General features: G+C 43.7%; 2 protein-coding genes across 3 annotated transcripts in view; both read left to right on the forward strand.

The window, feature by feature from the left end:
- Positions 1-3650, forward strand: part of THEM5 (thioesterase superfamily member 5) — a 25237-nt gene extending 21587 nt beyond the window's left edge. For both annotated transcript variants that reach the window (XM_051992601.1, XM_051992600.1), the window contains exons 5-6: positions 258-382; positions 3300-3650. In XM_051992601.1, the coding sequence (XP_051848561.1) occupies positions 258-382; positions 3300-3337 (163 nt within the window). In that variant the 3' untranslated portion in view covers positions 3338-3650. The remainder of the gene's footprint in view (positions 1-257; positions 383-3299) is intronic.
- Positions 3651-3804: 154 nt separating this feature from the next.
- Positions 3805-8756, forward strand: C2CD4D (C2 calcium dependent domain containing 4D). Its single transcript, XM_051992602.1, is given in 4 exon segments — positions 3805-6208; positions 6504-6763; positions 7428-8279; positions 8282-8756. Coding segments are annotated over 2 exon segments (1089 nt in total). The 5' UTR covers positions 3805-6208; positions 6504-6763; positions 7428-7510; the 3' UTR covers positions 8602-8756.
- Positions 8757-21153: the final 12397 nt, after the last annotated feature.

The raw sequence follows: 21153 nt of genomic DNA on the forward strand, positions 1-21153 counted from the left end.
AAGCCAGAATTAGTCTGAGATACTCCAGGAACAAAAAGACTGAGGTTGGTAAAATTGGGAAGGAGGTCACTTGAGGGAAGATTTTAGAAGCCAATTGGAAGTACCAGAAAGAGAGATAAGAAGGCCCTGACAGATTCCAGTAAATCACATAGTCCTAACCAAGTCCTTAACTTGGTTAAAGTTAATGCAGCCCCATCTAGAATCTGGGGAACAGAGGATTTGAAAGAGTAACAATTGACCTTTACCTTCATTCCTAGTCCGATCCCTGTGGGCTCTGTGGCCCTCCTGAAGGTGGAAGTCGAAAAGATAGAGGACCAGAAGATTTTCCTGTCCTGCATTGCCCTGAGCCCTGACGAGCAGGTGCTCTTTGCCAAGGCTTCAGGTAAAGAGAATATCAGCATCTCATCTTGAGCACGAGCCCAGTCTTCCAATTTCTCATCTCTTTGGGAATTGAGCAAGAAGGAATAAGGGGGAAATAGAGCTTACAAATTGTCTAATAAGTCCAAGAAGGAGGTTGGAAACCAGGTAAGGGCATTAAGACATAAAGCCTTTCTAGGGATCTTTCCATGCTGGACAGCTCAGCAGACTCCATCAAGGATAGGGGACCATATAAAGAAAAAGGAGGAGAAGGGGGAGGGGGAGATGAACTTGAAGGAGAAGGGAACTACTGGGGGATACCACTAAAGAGAAGATCATGGGACAGGTACAGTGGGCAGACTATCTGAGGGTGATTCTAATCTCTGCCATTCACCCCCTGTATATTCTTGAGCAAATCACTTAACTGGTGTCTTTGATGTCATATCAAACTCCTCAACTATGACCTTATGATTCTAAGGAAAGGCTCCGGGGGTCAGAATTATCCTCAGCCCTTTATCCCATCTACCTGACAATCAGTTTACAAATGTTATCATTTCTCCCTTCACAACCTATCTCCACAACCTATCTCCCATCTGATCCCTTTTCTCCACTCACATAGCCATCACCTCAGTTCATTCTCTTAAATCAGCTCTTGCCTAGATTATCTCAACAGCCTCCTAACATTCTCCCAATGAGTTTCCCTCATTCCAATTTATCCTTCTCTCTGTTGCCAAAATGATTTTTCCTTGCTCAGATTTAACTATTCCATTCCCCTATTCAATAGCTTCCTGTGGCTCCCTATGGCTTCTAAGATTTTACCTCTGTTTAGTTTTTAAAGCCCTTCACAATTTGGCTTCAACCTATCTTTTTTATTAGGGTATTATATTTTTTCCAAATATGCAATAATGCAAAGACAGTTTTCAACATTCGCCTCTGCAAAGCCCTATTTTTCAAATTTCTTTCCCTTTCTTTGCCCTCCCCTCCCCAAGACAGCATGCAATTCAATATAGATTAAACATGTACAATTCTTCTAAACATATTTCTGTATTCATCATGCTATACAAGAAAAATTATATCAAAAGTGAAAAAAACACAAGAAAGGAAAAAAGTGAACAACAACAACAAAGTAAAAATACTATGCTTGGATTTCCACTTAGTCTTTACAGTTCTTTGTTTGGATGTGGATGGCTCTCTCCATCACAAATCTATTGGAATTACCTTGAATTACCTCATTGTTGAAAAGAGCTAAGTCCATCACTGTTAATGATCACAAAATCTTGTTACTATATACAGTGATCTCTTGGTTCTGCTCACTTCACTCAGCATCAGTTCATGTAAGTCTTTCCAGGCTTTTCTGAAAGCATCCTGCTGATCATTTCCAGAACAATAATATAACATTCATATACCATAACTTGTTTAGCCATTCCCCAACTGATGGGCATCCACTCAATTTCCCTTGCCACTACAAAAAGGACTGTTACAAACATTTTTGCACATGTGGGTTCTTTTCCTTTTTTATAATTTCTTTGGAATACGGACCCAGTAGAGACATTGATGCCCTTTGGGCATAGCTCAAGCTGCTCTCCAGAATGCTTCAGTCTTTCAATTCTTACTGAATTCTGTGAACCAGTCAAATTGGCCCTGTCTCTCCTCCTGCTCTCTCTAGTTACCAGCCTTCCTGGAACATGCACTCTCTCCTCACTTCTGTCTAGAAGAATCTCTCTTTCTTAAAAATGAAACTCTAGCATTACTTTCTACATGAAGCTTTTTCTGATCCACTCCTTCCCCAACTGTTAGTACCCTCCCTCTGTAATTCACTTGTAGTTAATAAATCAAGAGTAGCAGCCTAGCCTCCAAATCAGAAAGAAATGGAAAAAGATCCATCTCTGACATGTACTGGTTGTGGGACCCTGGACAAGTCCCTTAATTTCACAATAATTGCCCATATGCATTATTTGAAGGCATTTCCTATACAGATGAAATCACAAAACTAGACAAAAACAATTATCTAGTGCAAAAAATCCAATTTCCATCTGTTTTTAGAATGCACGGTGTCTTTGTTTAATTTATATCCTGCCAAATTATAGACTATTAATCAATATACACTTAGTAAGCACCTATTATTGCCAAGGGGATATAAAGACAACAGTGAAACTCAAATTGTTTACATTCTTTTTTCCAGCAAAGAAACCTGTTGATCCAAATTGTAGCAAAACAGAAATTTGGAAAAATGTGTATATATCAGCTAATAAAGAATGAATGAACTCTCCCATTGAGAGCGTGATAGGTCGGTTAAGAGAGAGTCCCAAATTAAGGGGCTTATGTTCTAAAAGGGATGAACAGGAACCTTAGAGTCCAACCACTTTATTTTATTGAAACAGGTGAGAAAGTGAAGTGACTTGTCTAAAATCGTAGAATGAGACGGACAGAGATAGTTCTAGAGCTAAACTCTTGCCTCATCTCCACCTTCTGGCTATCACAGCTTCCAGCAAGTGCCCCCTAAAATGCCCTCTTTCCAGGAATCCCTCTTTATTCTAGTGCCTTTCCTCCAATTTATTCTATATAGAGCTTATTGGAACATAGTTGTAGCTCTACCTCCCACCCCCCGCTACTCCCCCACCCCTGCTAAACTGTGAATTCTATGAGGATGGGAGTCTCTTTTACCTATCTTTGTATCAGCACAGTGTCTAACATCTTTATTTATTGACTTATTTATGGTCCAGGTCTTTTATTTATTACATAAATGATATAAGTATTATTTATTATTGCTTTTTTAAAAACAAAGATTTTTTTTTCCCTTTCCCTTAACAATGATGCTGATGTTGGGGGAGGGGGAAAGAGGGAAGGTCTGTGCAGATTTAGAAATCCCAGTTTGGGATCAAAGTTTATTCATGGACCTTGAAACCAATCCCAGCACTGATTTGCTCTTGTCTCTTTTTCAGGAGTTTTCCTTCAGCTGGAGCTGGAAGAGCAAGAATAATAGTAGCCAATCCAAAGATGTCCCTGCATGCTACCTGTCCATTTCTTAATTGAAGACACTGATGTGCTGATGTGATCTCTCTGTCTCTCTCTCTCTTTCTGTCTCTCTGTCTCCGTATATGTGTGTGTCTCTCTGTGTTTCTCCCTCTTTCTGTCTCTTCTTCTCCCTCTCTCCCTCCCTCCCCCCTCCCCTCTCCTTCTTTCCCTCTTTCCCCTCCCTCCTTCTCCTTCTCCCTCTCCCTCTCCCTCTTCCCCTCTCTCTTTTCTTCTGTTCTCCCTCCCTCCCCCCTCTCTCCTCTCCTCTGTCCCCTCTCCCTTTCCCCCCTCTCTTTCTCTCTCTCTCTCTCTCTCTCTCTCTCTCTCTCTCTCTCTCTCTCTCTCTCTCTCTCTCTCTCTCTTTCTGTCTCTCCTTCTCCCTCTCCCTCTCCCTCTCCCTCTCCCTCTCCCTCTCCCTCTCCCTCTCCCTCTCCCTCTCCCTCTCCCTCTCCCTCTCTCTCTTCTCTTCTGTTCTCCCTCCCTGCCCCCTCTCTCTCTCCTCTCCTCTGTCCCCTCTCCCCTTTCTCCTCTCTCTTTCTCTCTCTCTCTCTCCTTCTCCTCTCCTCCCCTCCTCTCTCCCTCTCCTTCTCTCCCTCTCTTCCTCTCTCCCTGCTGTTCCTTCCTCTAATTCTTCCTGGTTTGTGATCCTGTCAAGGGTAATTGGAGCTGATCTTTCCATTAAGCAAATAATTCACATTCTATGTCCCCTAGGATGCTTCTGGTTTAAATAGCTGGCTTCTATACAGTCATACTCAACTAACTAACCCCAATTTAATCAGAAAGTATAAGCCGTTTGATCCCTATTTATCCTTCAGTCCCAGATTCCTGATGTATATTCACAGGGATTTTAGGCTCTTTGGTCTGGTCCAGTCTGTCAATCAGCCAATCAATGAGCATTTCTTACCTTGTGTCAGGCAATGTCTCAAGCCCTGCTTGAGTATTCTAGAGCTGCTAAAAAGACAAATAAAAACACAGTTCCTGCCCTTAAGGAGCTCACATTTGAAAGAGGAAGAGAATGAGCAAACATATACATACAGTGAAGATAGAAGGTAACCTAATAGGGAAGGTGGAGGGGGGAGCAGGGAGGAAGGTAGAAAGAGAAGGCGTCTTGCACAAAGCAAGACCTCTAAAAGATTCTTACATTTTGCAGATCAGGAAACCGAGGTCTAGAAAAGTGAAGTGACATGTCCAAATGCACAGCTAGTTGCAGAGACTGAATGAAAACCTAGGTTTCTTGATTCCCAAACCAGTCTTCCTCCACACCACTCAATGCCATCTCCCTCAGAAAATGCAAACTCGCTTTTACATCAAACTGAACAAAGGTTAACAATGGACAAACCATGGGACTCAGTGTACTTGTCACATCCAAGTCACCAGTAATAAACTGGACAAATAAACACATTTGTTCAGCCATCAAAAGCACTCGACCATCAAATGACGGAAATCTTTTGTACAATAACCATTCACATAAGATGATATCAAGATGTCCATGGTGACTGACCGATCACCTCCAACCGGACACACGAAGGCATTTGGCTCACTTGGAGTAACTCGCTCCATTGCCAAATAAAAATTTGTGAGTTACTCATAATATTTCTTTTTGATCCCAAAGAGCTTCCTATTAAAGTCCAGAAGCAAGAGTAATTGCCGGTCAAATCCTTTCCCATCACAGAATGTCAAAACCGAGAAAGCAATTAGTCTAGCATCCTCCTTTTCCAGATGAAAAAACTGAAGGAAAAAAAAGGTTACACTTCACACTCTAGCTACATGTTATCGCTGATTAGAGTTTGTCACACAACTTAAATTGATACAAAATAACCAACTCAGGCTCCTCTCTCTGCTGAAGCTTGGTCCCACTGGTCAGATAGGAGGAAGGACTTGGAGAGGCTCACTAACTCAGGCTATGCTCGGGATCAGAGCCGAAAGTAGGGAAAGGAGAAAATAAGGTCCCCAGTGGAGTGGGATCTTTGATAAAAGACTTCGCACAATGAGCCGGGACAGACCTCCTCGGAGGCTCCCCAGGTCCCATATTCAGGGCCAGAGACCCCATAGATACCCTACCCCACCCTCACATCCTGAGCTAAGGATGGAGAATATACATCTGACATACATTTCCACCTTCTTCTTCCTTCTCTGGATACTGCCATCCAGTATTCTAGAGCTGCTAAAAAGGATTCAAAGGTAGCCAAAGACACCCGGATTCTTCTAGGTTCTTCCCACTCCTGAGAGCTGAAAGCCCTGGCTGTCTAAAATTCCCCAGCTCTGTCCTTCTTCCCAAAGCTGAGAAACACTGGAGAGGGTGGCCGAGAAGTCCTCCCTGGTACTGTTTAATAAAGTGTCGCGGTGGGTGTTTGCCCCTGCAAAAGGGGGCGAGTGTATGGCCTTTTAAGATGGCTTAGGGGCTCGCTCTTGCCACACCTAAGGAGAGGACTGGTTATCTCTACCAGCAGTGGGATCATCACCTCATAAGGCCCCCCGGCACAGGGCCGTAAGGGAGACGGTGATGGGAGCCCTTGGGCCCCCTCCCTCGCCTAAGGCTAAGAGTTATCTCAGTTCCACGGGAAGTGGTGGTGGAAGGTGCTCCCTTATGCTCCTCCCTGAGAGTTTTCTGAGGGAAGAGGTCGGCCCCAGACCCTTCCCGGAGGAAGGGGTTAAGGAGGCTGGGCCCATGGTCACAGAGACAGAGCTGCAGTGTTTATTCAGGAAAACAGGTCAGACTTGGCCGCCGCAGCCCCTGCGGGCTCCTCCCAGAAGGACGGAGCTCCAGACATGAGTAGAGAACATAGTTTGCCCCTTCTCCCTTTCCCCTGCTCTCCAGAACAAGACAGAGCAACAGGTGAGCTCAGCCCCCCCCCCCCGGCACCCTCAGGGCCTGGGCTCCTCGGACAAAGTGACTTCCCCCCCAGTGACCCAGGGGGACGGGCAGCTGGGGAGCCCAGGAGTGGGGAACCCTGGGGATCCAGGGAAGAGCCCAGGAATGCGGGAGGTGATCGGTCCCAGGAAAGAGCTGGAAAAGGAGTGAGGGTGGTTCAAAAAAGCTCAGAGAGGACCAGAAGCTCCCCGAGTAACCATATCTGGGGGGTGGGGGGGAAATTAATGAATGCTTCCTTTGTGCTTGGCTCCAATAACAGGTTCCCACTGGCTGGTGGGACAGGAAGTGAGAAAGGGAGGGAATGGGGAAGAAGGACAGACATTGCCCTTGGACCAGCACACCCCATAGGCTCCAGATGCATCAGGACTTTGTGAGAGGATCTGGAATAAGGGAAGGAGCAGCCCCTCCTCTCCCGCCACCTTCACTCACCTTAGGTCATTAAAGGAGCTCAGGAGACAAGTCCGGGGCTGGTCAGGAGGAAGTTCAGCCAAACAGATCCGTGGAGCTGGAGAGCTGCAGGTGGGGCAGACATTGGGATGGTGGGCCCAGGCGGACACGGATGAAGAGGGGGGCAAGCAGCGAAGGGTTCACCAACAGGGAAAAGGGAAAGCTGAGGGATGAGTAGACCAAGCCGAGGGGCCCCCGACCTCAGAGAAAGAAGGGGTGTGGAGGAGATGCAGGGAAAGTGGGGTCCGCCTGAGGAAGCCTAGGCCTGGAGGTATATATGGGGACCCAGGTGTGTGAACACGTCTGGCCCTACGGTGATCTTTGTCTCTTGCTATTAATTAATCTAAAATCATATCGCTTGAGTAATATGCCTTCAAGCCCAATTTTTGTAAATTTAGAGCTGGAAGGAGCTTAGAGGTCACTGAGTCCAGATTCACAGATGAGGAAATCAGAAAGGTTAAGTGATTTACTGAAAGTCTCATGGCTGCTAAGTGTCTAGGGAGGATTTGAACGCAGGTCTTCTTAACTCCAAGACTAGATTCTATCCATTGTGCTACTTAGTTGCCCAAAGCCCGACTCTCCTCAGGCATTACTATTTCTCTGTGGAAAGGACGTTTCTGTCTGATATGTGCTTCTCTGTACAGGGGCCTCCCTCTGCTGCTGACTCTCATTTTCCTGGGTTATTGGGATTAACTCAGCAGCCCCCAAAGCCTGATTCTGTTTTTCTCCCTCCTAGCCCAGCACCTTCAGCCTGCATCTGTGGATTTGGACTCTCCCATCTCCCCCTCACTCCTGTTACTCTGTGCCTCTTGAAGGCACATGTGGCTCTTCGAGAAAGCAGGCTACAAGAGAGGGAGGGTAGAGCCTGGGACGTCATGGAGACCCCATGGTTTATTCCCCAGCAGAAAGCCCCCTGGGACATCCTCTTCTGCTTGCCCTAATGTCCTAACTCCAGACCGAATACCCCAGTTTTTTATCCCTCCCAGACTCTCCAACATGGGGGGCCTTGAACCAGACCCAGAGAGAGAAACAGGCTGGACTGGGGGGCAAGAAATCCAAGCAGCCTGCTCCTTGCCTCATCTGGCTGGACAAGAAGGCTGGGCCTTTCTCCTGGAGAGCCCGCACACCCGGCGCCGAGAGTCCCTTTTCCACATGGCCCCTCTCTCGGGGCCCCCACACAAGCCCCAACTGCACCTCTCGTCCCCAGACCTGCGCCTCTGCTTGGCTCTGGAGAGTGAGCCAGCCTCCTCGCCCGAGCCTTCACCCTTCGGCTCACTCCGGCCAGGCCCCAGCGGGCCCCACCGAGGCTCCCCCAGTCTGCATCTCCCCGGACCAGGCCTCCTCCCCGCTGAGGAGGAGAGCACCGTGTTTTCCGGTCCCCAAATTGCCCACCACTTGGGTCCCCCAACACCGCCCCTCTTCCACCTGGACTTTCTATGCTGCCAGCTCCAGGTGACTAAAGAAAGTGTGGTGAGTCTGGCCCCCCGGGGTGGGCAGCTCCGGCTGTCCGCCGAGTACCAGGCCGGGCTGGGCCAGCTGAGGGTCCGGCTCATCAGCGCTGAGGGGCTGCCCAGGGGCGAAGGGGACCCAAGGGAAGCGGCGGCTGCTGCGTCCTGTTTCGGTTAAGGCCTGGAAGCTGGCCGCAGGGACGCAGCAGGGCGGTCAAGTGTAGTTCCAACCCCATCTTCAATGAGGACTTCTTCTTTGAGGGGCTTAAGCCCTCTGACCTGGCCACCCACAGTCTGAAGGCCAAAGTGCTGGACAAGGGAGCTGGTCTGCGCAGGGATGTGCTGCTGGGAGAGTACGAGGCTCCTCTTGTCACCCTCCTCCCTCGCTAGGGCTGGGGGCTGGGGGAGGAGCACCAGGGTCAGCCAAGAACATGGGAAGTGATCCTCTCTGGGGGCTCCTAAGAGTGGAGGGTCCTCCCTGGTGCTTCCCCTCCTCAGGACTTTACCCACATCGCTCTTTCCCCAGTCCTGCCTCAAGCTCTGTCCTTAATCTCTCCACCTTTTCACTTGTAATGAATCTATTTATTTTTGTTAATAAAATCTTGGTTCAGCCTTCAGTCCAGCTCTCTGGCTTTCTTAGTGTTTGATATTCCCACCTCATACCCCCATGAAGGGGAGTCCCTTTCTTGAACACAATCAGAAGACTGTGCGGCCCTCAAGAATCACGGAACGAGAGGGCTGGCAGGGATGGGGGGCTTGATGTTCTTTCACTTCTCTCCTTTCACAGGGAAAGCTGGCGTCCAAGGTAATAAGCAGATAATAAGCCACAGAGCAGTGACTTCCATCCAGGTCCTTGAACCCAAGTCCCAGGATTCCACCATTGATTTGCCCAAGTTTGCACAAACCAATTAACAGCAAGTGATAAAGCAAAAAACTTTTGGCTCACAATCCAGTGCCTTTCTCACTAAACAGGAACTTTCACTTTATCTAGCAGCTAGGTGGCAAAGTACACAGAGTATCCCACCTGAAGTCAGGGAGGCTCAGTTTCCCGAGTTCAAATCCTGCCTCAAACAATTACTAGCTGTGTGAACCTGGGTAAGTCACTTAATTTCTCTCAACTTCTCTTTCTTCCTCTGTAAAATAGAAATAATAATAGCATCATTAATAGCATAATTATTCCTATCCTAAAATAGAAATAACAATAGCACCCGTCTCACAGAGCTGTTGTGACAATTAACATGAGTAAAATGTGCTATATAAGTGCTGACTATTTTCATTTTTATTATGGAGTCAAGGGAAGAAGAGCTGGCTTTGGCAAGGAGACAAGGAGAGAATGAGGAATGTAGGATGAGTATAGTTTAAGAAGAGGGGGTTTGGGAGACAGCTCGGTGGCGCAGGGGATAGAGCACCAACCCTGAAGTCAGGAGGACCTGAGTTCAAACCTGACCTCAGACACTTAACACTTCCTGGCTGTGTGACTTTGGGCAAGTCATTTAACCCAAATTGCCTCAGCAAAAAAAAAAAAAAAAAGGAAGAAGAGGGGGTTCAGAACAGGTTATGTGGGGGGATGACAAGGTCCCTCAGGAAGAAATGTTTGCAGCCTGACAGTCCAACTGAGGTGTGGTAACATAACTGTCATGTTTCCAGGAAGCACTCCTGGGTATGTGCATTCAATGACCGAGGAGCAGGTGCAAAAAGAGAGATGCTCAGAGGTGAGGTAAGCGGGGCATGGGTGGGCTATGAAAAGGAATGAGCTACAAAAGGATGAGATTTGATCTTATAGAAATGAGCAGGTTAATATAGAGTCAAAATTTCAAATGCAGGAAAATGCAGCCACAGCAAGGCTACTTTGGGTGATCGATTGAAGGTTTCAGTAAAGAAAGGGGTGAGAGGAAGGGAGAAATCCAATGAAAAGAGACCATATTTGGAGACGAATCATCCCAATACATCGACATTCTCGTACCTGTGGGGTCACAGTGTCAAGGAGCTGTCTGCTCCCAGCGGATAAAGACTAAACACAGCTTAGTTCCAAAGGCTGCGGGCTATAAAAGGCCGAGCCTAGCCCACCCCTGGAGTGTTTTGTTGCTAAATGAATAAGGTAAAAGCCCCCAGGAGCACACGTTTTAGATTGCTGAATCAGTCTTGCTTGGGCAGACACAGAAAAAAAAAAAAAATGTAGGTCATTCCGTGTTTACATCCTACCTGGATCATCCCTTGACGTCAGTTCTGACCTTTTTACTCCTTTAAACTTTCCCAGGAGACTGTTCCTTTTGGCTCAATCTTCCAAGAGGAAGGGAGGAGATAAGAAAGGGCATTGCCAACTATTAGTGCCAGCATGAGATCCGAATTCTTCCCTCTTCCTCCCTCGCAGCTTCTGCTCTCGGGTTCTCCCGCTCTCTCCCACTTCTAGCTTCACTCCCATCGTTCCTCACTCCATTCCCAAAGTAATAAATACCCCTTTTGGTTTGCCCCTAAGCATGGGGCAGCTAGGTGGTATAATGGATAGAGCACCAGTTAGGAAGATCTGAATTCAAGTTCGGCCTCAGATCCTTACTAGCTGTGTGATTCTGAGCAAGTGGCTTAACCCCTATTCTCCTCAGTTCCCCGTCTGTAAAATGGGGACATACTGGAGAAGTGAATGGCCAGCCACTCTAATATCTTTGCCAAGAGTCCAATACAACTAAACAACCCCAGCTGTACTAGGGATATCCACTAGAGGGAAGCATTGGCCAAAGAATCTGGGACGTCTCCCTGGCCAATTTGTACTTTTTCTCATCTCCTGGAATTTATACAGAGACACAAAGTCACTGAACGGTCCCAAAATCTGAGCCAGAAGGGACATAGGGAGCATCTAGTGCAATTTACCCAAGATAAGGGGTCTAAACAACTTGTGGCCGTGAATAGTACTGTGCTACATGAAAAGATAAAGCTTATAAATACAGAGAAGCCTGGAAAGACTTGCATGAATTGATTTAAGGTAAACAGAACCAAGAAAAAATATACACAGTGACTATGAAAATGGAAATTGAGAAAATGGCCACAAAACAATGGAATATCATAGAATTACAAAATGCAAGCACGACCCCATAGAAGCAATTCTTCAAGGTATTCCCCCATTCCTTTGCAGAGGTGGGGGAAAGGGGGAGGTATACAGGTTTAGAATAATGTATATAATGTCAGTTTTTTTTTTTCATTATAAGGTTAGATTCACTAATTTCTCTTTTTTTCTTCCTCTTACCTTTTTTAAAATTTTTTGTTATATGGAATAATGCTCTGGAAGACAGAAGAAGAAAAATTCAGGCGGAATCTAGATAATATAAAAACAAAATACAACGATTTTTTTTTAATTAAGACCAAAGTTTGAATGCAAGCATGACCCCAAAGAGGCAATACATCAAGGTATTCCCCCCATTCCTTTGCAGAGGAGGGATTAGGGGAAGATATACAGATTTAGAACTACATATATATTGTCAGGTTTTTTTTTTTTTCATTGTAAAGATCAGTTTTGCTAATTTCCCCTTTTTTCTTCCTTTTACTTTTCCTCCTCTTACCTCTTTTTTAAAAATTCTTGTTATGTGCGATAATTCTCTGAGAGACAGAAGTGGCAAAATACATGGGGGGATCTAGATGATGTAAAAACAAAATGCACCAATTTAAAAAATTTAAAACCTGAATTTGAATCCTGGCTCTTCTACTTAGTTTCTGTGATCCTGAAATTTGCACTTTATTCCTCATATATAAAATAAGAAATTGAACTAAATGATTTTCCTCAGTGCTTCCTTCCAGGTCTAACTCCAACACCCTATGCACCTCCTTCTCTCCCTCCCTCCCCGCCCACTCTGTCTCTGTGTGTGTCTGTGTATCTGTCTGTGTCTGTGTGTGTGTGTGTGTGTGTCTGTCTGTCTGTCTGTCTCTCTCCGTCTTTCTGTCTCTCTTTGACACTCTCTGTTTCTGCCTCTCTCTATGTCTCTCTCTGTCTCTGACTCTTTGTCTCTGTCTCTCTCTCTTTCTCCCCATCTATCTCTCTGTCTTTATGTCTCTGCCTCTGCCTCTCTCTGTGTGTCTGTCTGTGTGTCTGTGTGTGTGTCTGTCTGTCTCTGTCTCTGTTTCTCTCTCTCTCTCTCTCCATCTCTCTCTCTCTCTCTCTCTCCATCTCTCTCTCTCTCTGTCTCTCTCTTTATAAATATTTGTTTGAAGAGAACAATGGTAGACACTGAGGAAAAAAACAAAGTTTAAGATAGATGTTATCTTGCCCTCATAGGGCTTTTAGCTTAGTATGGATATGACAACATAAATAACTATGTAAATATTTATGATTTTAGTCATTTTTCAGTACAACTCTTCCTGACCCCATTTGGAGTTTTCTTGGCAAAGATACTGGAATAGTTTACCATTTTCTTCTCCAGTCCATTGAACAGAAGAAGAAATTGAAGTAAACAGAGTGGTTTACCCAGGGTCACACAGCTAGTAACTGTTTGAGACCATATTTGAACTTAGAAGGATGTCCTCCTGTCTCCAGGACCAGCACTCTATGCACTACAGGTTCCTATATAAGATATAATAACACCTTAATAATAATTAGCATTTGTATCACACTTTAATGTTTACAAAGTGCTTTTCATATTATCTCATTGAATCTTCATAATAACCCTGGTAGGTAGATCTCATTCTTATCCCCATTTTTATACGTGAGAAAACTGAGGCAGACAGAAGGGAAAAAATGTCCCTAGTGTCACACAACTAATACAAGTCTGAGACGGTATTTGAACATGACTCAGAATTCAGCACGATCCCATAACTTCCCAGAGTCAGTGACCTCCATGTAAGTTTTCCTATTAGGAGTCATTTGTTTTTACAGCTGTCATTCACTCTATCACTTAGCACATAATTAACATCAGCAGTTCTCAATTAACAGGCCATGTCTTTAAGCACTAGGGACTGTAAATTGTTCTCCCTCAGAAAATTATAGGACCCAAAATAAGTTTGGGAAGGAGCTACTTCATTAAGATAATACTTTGAAACAGGGCAACCCCTGAAGGTAATGAATTAATTCACAACTGATTTGCTGAATCCCAATGCAGCTGCCCTATATATTAGGATTACATTATAAACTGTCCCCGGCTTTATTTTTTATATCCCTATTCTGTGCCCCTTGCTTGCCTAGGTATATAAACTCAGTAAAACTGATCAAAGACCCACTGAAATTCTCCACCAGGCTTTCTGAATGACAACATTTTGAGCTAAGATTCCTTAGAAAACATATTTAAATACGATTAAAGTTACAACACTCAGCCCTGTCTTGGAGCCCTAATTGACTTCCTATATGGAAAAAAAAAGCTCCACAAAGGCTTAGTTTACTCAAGCCTTTGCCTTTCTAAAATGGCAAATATGAGACTAAGAAATGTAAATATTAGAGCATCAACATTTTTTCTCATTATGAAAATTTAAAAGATGAAGCTTGGAACAAGATCACTTGACTCTTTCTCTTGCTATCTCCTCTTGGTTCAAAATGCTTACGTTGCTTAGTGTCCGACCTCCTCTTAGGCCTTGTCATTGGGCTCGACAAAAGTCAAGATTCAGCACAATCTCTGTGTTCTTGACCTCTTTTTCCCTGTCAGAAAACTGGCTTTATTTGACCACACTGCTTCTGCTCTTTGCCTTTTTTGAGTTCATCATTTTATGAGACTAGAACTCAACATATTTCTTGCCTTGAGTTCTTTGGCTCTGAGAAATATTGATCGTGGGAACACAACTTATCAGCAAGAACTCCTGACTATTTTATTCATGATTTCTGAAAACTCCCCTCCCTAAAGTTTAGCTTCCATCTCTCCTGTTGCAGGCTCAGTCCAATGCAGACTATTACTTCCTTTTTTTTTTTATTATAGCTTTTTATTTACAAGTTATATGCATGGGTAATTTTTCAGCATTGACAACTGCCAAACCTTTTGTTTCAATTTTTCCCCTCCTTCCCCCTCCCTTCTCCCCCAAATGGCAGGTTGACCAATACATGTTAAATATATTAGAGTATAAATTAAATACAAAATATCTATACATATACAAACTGTTATTTTGCTGACTTTGAAATCCGACTTTGAAATAGTGTACAATTAGCCTGTGAAGGAAATCAAAAATGCAGGTGGACAAAAATAGAGGGATTGGGAATTCTATGTAGTGGTTCATAGTCATCTCCCATAGTTTTTTCGCTGGGTGTAGCTGGTTCAATTCATTACTGCTCTATTGGCACTGATTTGGTTCATCTCATTGCTGAAGGTCAGCCCAATTACTTCCAAGTAATCTTTCCCAGACCTCTGTCTGTTTAGAAAAGCAACTAAAAAAGAGTAAGTAAGGATAAATGAATGAAAAAGCATTTATAAAGGACTTTATTCAATTGTACCTGATTCTTCATGACTCCATTTGGGGTTTTCTTGGCAGAAATACTAGAATGGTTTGACTCTTCCTTCCCCAGTTCATTTTATAAATGGGGAAACTGAGGCAAAAAAAAAAAGGTGAAATTACTTGTCGAGGATCACGCAGGTACTAAATGTCTGGTGCCATATTGGAAGTCAGGAAGATAAGTCTTCCTGACCCCAGATCCAGTACTCTATCTATTGCACCATTTAACTGCCCCTATATAAAATATAATAACACCATAATAATAATAACTAGTATTTATATAGGACTTTATTGTACTATCCACTGTTCTCTATCCATTGTGCTACCTTGCTGAACTAGTGAAAAATAGAAATAAATGAGGTGGTCATTGTTCTCAAGAAGCTCTAATTGGGGGTCATTACACTAAAAGTCTCAACGGAAGGGCATATGAAAGATCCAGATTCCTAAGGATGCTGCAGAGGGAAAGGTTCAAGTACAGCTTGGATATCAGTAGGTCGGGTGGCAGTGTTGGGCATCAGGAAGGCACAGAGAAGGCATATGGCATGGCAAATGTCAAAGCCTGGCACTATATCTCAACAGCAGGAAAGAATTAGTGGCCCCCCAACTCTTGTGAAAAGTCAAGGAACTCAAATGGGGTCTAGTGGTTAAGGGGAAAAGGGGAAGGCTCCTCAGGCCCATGGTGGGACCTCTCACCAGCCAGTTATCCCACCTGAGTTCTGAACTAAGGGGAGTAGATCAAAAGGAGTTTCATAATACGTTGTTGACTCTGCCTACCCCTCTAAAAGCTGACTCGTGAGCAATAATGAAAGCTACCACTGGGACCAGATATATCAAAGCTAAGATCAATCAATCAACAAGTATTTATTAAGTAGCTATCATTTCCAGGCACTAGGGATACAAGTACAAAAAAAAAAAAATGAAGAGAGCTTGTAAGTACATAGATTTATTAGCTTCATATTTTTGGCTTCCTTCATGTCTGAGCTAAAGTTCTGCCTTCTACGAGAAGCCTTTGCTAATCCTTCCTCATCGTGCCTTCCTTCTGAGATCATCTGTGATTTATCTCGTCTATATCTGGTCTGTATGTAGTTGTTGATGCTATATGTAAGGAGCTTATATCCCAATTAAGGAGACAAGTATATATATAAATATATAGTCAAGTGAATGAGCATTTATTAAGTACTTACTGTATGCCAGGCATTATGTCAAGCACTGGGGCTACAATCATCTTTTTTTTTAAATTCTACTACTAAATTCTAAATTTAATACTACTCATTTTAATTTAATTCTATTAAAATAAATGCTTGTTTTATTTCATAAGTCTAAAAATGAAATAAATAAAATTTTTAAAAAACAGGAAGAGAGGATTGTCATTAATCTCAAGAAGCTCACAGTCTAAAGGGGTACACAACACACCAACAACTACGCACAAACCAGATATAGACGAGCTAAATCAGAGATGATCTCAGAAGGAAGGCACGATGAGGAAGGACTAGCAAAGGCTTCTCGTAGAAGGCAGAACTTTAGTTGAAACATGAAGGAAGCCAAAAATATGAAGTTAATAAATCTATGTACTTACAAGGCAGTTAAATAAAGGGGTACAGGGAGAGAAATAGGAGTTGGATGGAGGTAGAAAGACTTCCCCTAAAAGGCAGTTCCTAAGTGGAGTCTTCAAGGAAGGGAAAGCTTCTCAAAGGTTAAGACACCAGTGCCTGGGTCCGAATGGCAATCCACTTCCACTGGTTCTTCTTGAAAGTCTCATCCAGATAATTGTAGGTTCTTCTACACTGGCAGAGCTAAGATTAGCAAATCCAGAGCCTACCAAGCTGGAAAAGACATCACAGACCCGGCGACACATGTTGATTGTGGGAGAACTAGGCTAGCTGGCTTTGGGGAAATTTATCTCCAGAAAGTTACCTAGAATTTGTGTGTGTGTGCCCCCAGAAGAATTAAGAAAGGTTTATTGAATTGACTTGGTACTCATTGAATTTCATTGTTTCTAATATTTTTCCCACCCCAGCTAGTCACAACGCTGCTCCAGCTTCTCCCTACACCAGTTTTAGAAATTTTAGTTATAGAAATTCAGAGGAAGGGGGTTATTTTCCTGGGAGTTAATGCAGTCAGACATAAACGGGCTTCACAGAGATGGCCGGACTTGAGCTAAGGCTTGAAGGTGATTAAGGGGTGGGGATGCAACCCATCGGGAGATGAACTAATGGCGGGAGTGATTAGACCTCTGCTGTCCCCATGGTAAGCTCACCCCCAGGCCCTCACTACCTCAAGCACCTCCCTGCGAAGGCAGCCAGGCTGGGTTTTAAGTGGTTTCTGTGGTTGGGGCTAGAGGGAGGGAGGGGAAGGAGAAGTTGATGCTGATCCCCAACTATTCTTCCCTCCCCACCTCGCCTCCCCCAGCTCGCCTGCCCCCAAGGCTGAGATTACCCTTCCTGATAAGGGGTTCTGCACGTGGGGGATCGAAATGACTGGCTGATATCTATCTGCCTCCTTGCATAAGAGGGCGTAGGGGGAGTGGGTTAAAAACCACTGCCCAACTCTGTCGGGATTGATTCTCCTGGAAAATTGGCTGAGATTGCAGCTGGAGGGATGGGATGAGTTTCTGGAATATTAAATGGCTGGGGGAGGCTAGGGGATCTCCTTCCTAAGGAGGGGAACTCCAGCATTCTAGATCCAAGCTTGATTGGAAAGCAATTAGCCATCATGAAGGAGAAAATACCTAACTCACCCTGAATTCTGGGCCTTATTCCATCCTTTCTTTCTGCAACTCCCTACTGGTGATAAATCAGGAGGAATGGACATACCCAGCATCCCTTCTACTCCCCAGGCCCTTTTCTAGGGTCCACACCATCCCAGCCAGTGGGAGGAGAGGGAGAGAGGGGTTTGCAATGAGAAGTAGATTTGTTGAAGTGAGTTGCCACAAAGCCTAAGCCTTGATTTCAAGAATAAAACCTTCTCATGCTCTCCACCTCCTGAAAGAAAGGTGATGGACTCAAAATGCACAATGAGTGCCATCTGGATCCAGAAAAAGAATTATGGAGATTTAATGTAAATCAACACTTCCTTTTTCTATTTTGTTTTTTTTTTCTCTCCCATGGTTTTTCCCTTTTGTTATGATTTTTCTCTCCCAATATGATTCATAAAGCATTATGCATTAAAATAAATAAATTAAATGAAAAACAAAAATGCAAAAAAAAAATGTGTCCATTTCTGGACACAGCAATTTGTTTTACTTGACCATGTATCTTACACATTTTACTTGGCTTTGCATATTAACAAAGGTTTTTCTTTTTTTTTTTTTATTCTACTATGGGAAAACAAATGCTTGTTAATTGAAAAAAAAATAGAATGAGGCCATTAATTCTCTGGATTGGTATGCCTTCTCTGCCTTTCCCCCTACCCATCCATCTATCTTCTCCCCTTGATGAGTTTTTCCCAGAACTTCCATTTTTAAAAAGGGTTCAGACCAGTCAGCCACCCTTCATTATCTAGACTTTACCATTACCATCACCTCCCCCAACTCTTTTCTACTCCCTTGATAAATATTTATTGACTTGGGGAGAAGAACTGGGAAAAGAAGGGAAAAGGAGATAAATTCAGAGAAATAGATGGGGAAGAGGCAGGGTGAATTCCTATCCACTGGAGGTCTGGACATTCTCTTTCACAAATGCCACATTCAAGATGCAGCAAAGTTGGGTCTTCCACTTACTGCTCTTCTGCCCAGCCTGACTTGGCAAGTTATATAAAAGGCAGGGCACCAGAGAAGTGTGCCCTCCCAGTCATCAGCTGTGCCCCACCTCTCTCCATCCTGAACAGCCTGTCCATTTGCCCCTAAGGGGTTGGATGAATCAAGACCCCTCCCCTTCTCTGTCAAACCTGTTGGTTTGTAGCAGATCCACACCCTAACTATCCCTAACGAAAGTCATTATCATGCATAAAGATAAAAACTCAGAGAGTAAACTGGGCCATGGAATATGGTGAATTCTTACTCATATTTTAAAGCAATGTGTTGCAGAAAGAGGTCTGGATTAATTTGTGATCAAAGATGAACTAGAGACCATTATTGATTACAAAATAGAAAAATTTTATTACATCAAATTAAAAAGCCTTTGTACAAACAAAACTAATTGAAACAAGATTAGAAGGGAAGCAACAAATTGGGAAAACATCTTCACAGTTAAAGGTTCTGATAAAGGCCTCATTTCCAAAATATATAGAGAATTGACTCTAATTTATAAGAAATCAAGTCATTCTCCAATGGATAAATGGTCAAAGGATATGACCAGACCATTTTCAGATGATGAAATTGAAACGATTACCACTCATATGAAAGAGTGTTCCAAATCACTATTGATCAGAGAAATGCAAATTAAGACAACTCTGAGATATCACTACACACCTGTCAGATTGGCTAAGATGACAGGAAAAGATAATGATGAATGTTGGAGGGGATGCGGGAAAACAGGGACACTGATACATTGTTGGTGGAATTGTGAACACATCCAGCCATTCTGGAGAGCAATCTGGAATTATGCCCCAAAAGTTATCAAACTGTGCATACCCTTTGATCCAGCAGTGTTTCTACTGGGCTTATATCCCAAAGAAATACTAAAGAAGGGAAAGGGACCTGTATGTGCCAAAATGTTTGTAGCAGCCCTATTTGTAGTGGCTAGAAACTGGAAATTGAATGGATGCCCATCAATTGGAGAATGGCTGGGTAAATTGTGGTATATGAATGTTATGGAATATTATTGTTCGGTAAGAAATGACCAGCAGGATGATTATAGAGAGGCTTGGAGAGACCTACATGGACTAATGCTAAGTGAGATGAGCAGAACCAGGAGATCATTATACACTTCGACAACGGTACTGTTTGAGGATGTATTCTGATGGAAGTGGATTTCTTTGACAAAGAGATCTAACTCAGTTCCAATTGATCAAAGATGGGCAGAAGCAGCTACACCCAAAGAAAGAACACTGGGAAATGAATATAAACTGCTTGCATTTTTGTTTTTCTTCCCGGGTTATTTTTACCTTCTGAATCCAATTCTCCCTGTGCAACAAGAGAACTGTTCGGTTCTGCACACATATAGTGTATCTAGGATATGCTGCGACCTATTCAACATGTAAAGGACTGCTGGCCATCTGGGGGAGGGGGGGAGGGAGGGAGGGGAAAAATCAGAACAGAAGCGAGTGCAAGGGATAATGCTGTAAAAAATTACCCTGGCATGGGTTCTGTCAATAAAAAGTTATTTTTTTAAAAAGAGAGAAAAAGAAAGAGGTCTGGATTCCAATTCTGGTTCTGGTACTTACTGAGCCGGTCATTCTTCTATAAATTGGGGGTGCTATTACCTTTACCACCTCACCTTACAGGTTGTTGGGAAGGAATTATTACGTAACTCTGAATTCTTATCTTGGTCAAGACCTTTTGATTTCATCAGAGTGGGGAAAAGCCTAGTCTAGAAATTCCCTCCAGTGGCTAATAATAGCTAACATTTATATAGCATTTTAAGGTTTATAAAACATTTTCCATTGCATAATCTCACAAAGGCCATGTGAGGCAGTTGATGTCATTGATCCCCGTTTAAGGAAACTGAGGGCCACCAAGGTTAGGTGACCTGCCCAGGGTCATACAACTGTCAGGTGCCCAGGAGAGGTTTTGAACTTGGGTGTTTTCTGATTCCCAAGCCCAGGATCTGCCCCATAATGTCCAACCACAAATCCAGATCAGCAAATCAATCCTAACTTATAGTCTTACCGAATTGCCCAGGTGCTAAGAGGTCAAAGACCCTCCCTGCTCATGATGGTGCTGGTTAGAAGAGTCAGGAGCAGGGATTGAACAGAAGGCCACTTCTCTATCCCCTGTGACACATTGCTTCTCAATCCCATTCCACCTACAGCATTATTATTATTATTACCTCCAGTTTTCTCATCTCTTTTAATAAGGTTCATACGGAAAGTTTGGGGTCCAGTTACTCTCCTGCTCTTGTATTTAATGGTCTATAGGCTATTGCACAGGTGGATAAAATCATTTTTATTTTATGATTTTGATCTTTATGTTTCGATGAACTTTATGAACTAGTTCCATTGACCTACTTACAGAACACTCCATCTCTCTGGCCCTTCTGAACACTATTTGTCCCCATGCTTGGGATGCTCACCCAGCCCTCGCCTCTGCCTCTCGGTTTCCAGGCTTTGTTCAGGTCCCAGCTCAAAGCCCGACTTTCCCAGACTTTGGATCTGTGTAGGATTTCCGGGTCCCCACATTCCCCTTCTAAGCTCTAAGACAGTAAGGATTCATGTCCCATCTAAATTGCGCACCTGCCATTCAGGGCACACCACGGACTCTTTGTGAACATTTGTTAAATTAAATTGAATCCTTAAAGATGGGACGAGAAAGAGCTTTGACTTAAGATCAAGAGAAACTTGGGTTCCAATTCCCTCTCTTACACTTCCTGCATTGCCCTGGTCAAGGAACTTAACTACTCTGCGCCTCAGAAGTTAATGGACCCACCAGGTCCAGGAAGGAGGAACGGTTAAGATAATATAAACATAGAATAAACCTTAAAAGACCACATTAATGTCCATTATTACAGAGCCATAAATACACAG

This window comes from Antechinus flavipes, chromosome 4 (assembly GCF_016432865.1).
Source record: "Antechinus flavipes isolate AdamAnt ecotype Samford, QLD, Australia chromosome 4, AdamAnt_v2, whole genome shotgun sequence".
NCBI lineage: Eukaryota > Metazoa > Chordata > Mammalia > Dasyuromorphia > Dasyuridae > Antechinus > Antechinus flavipes.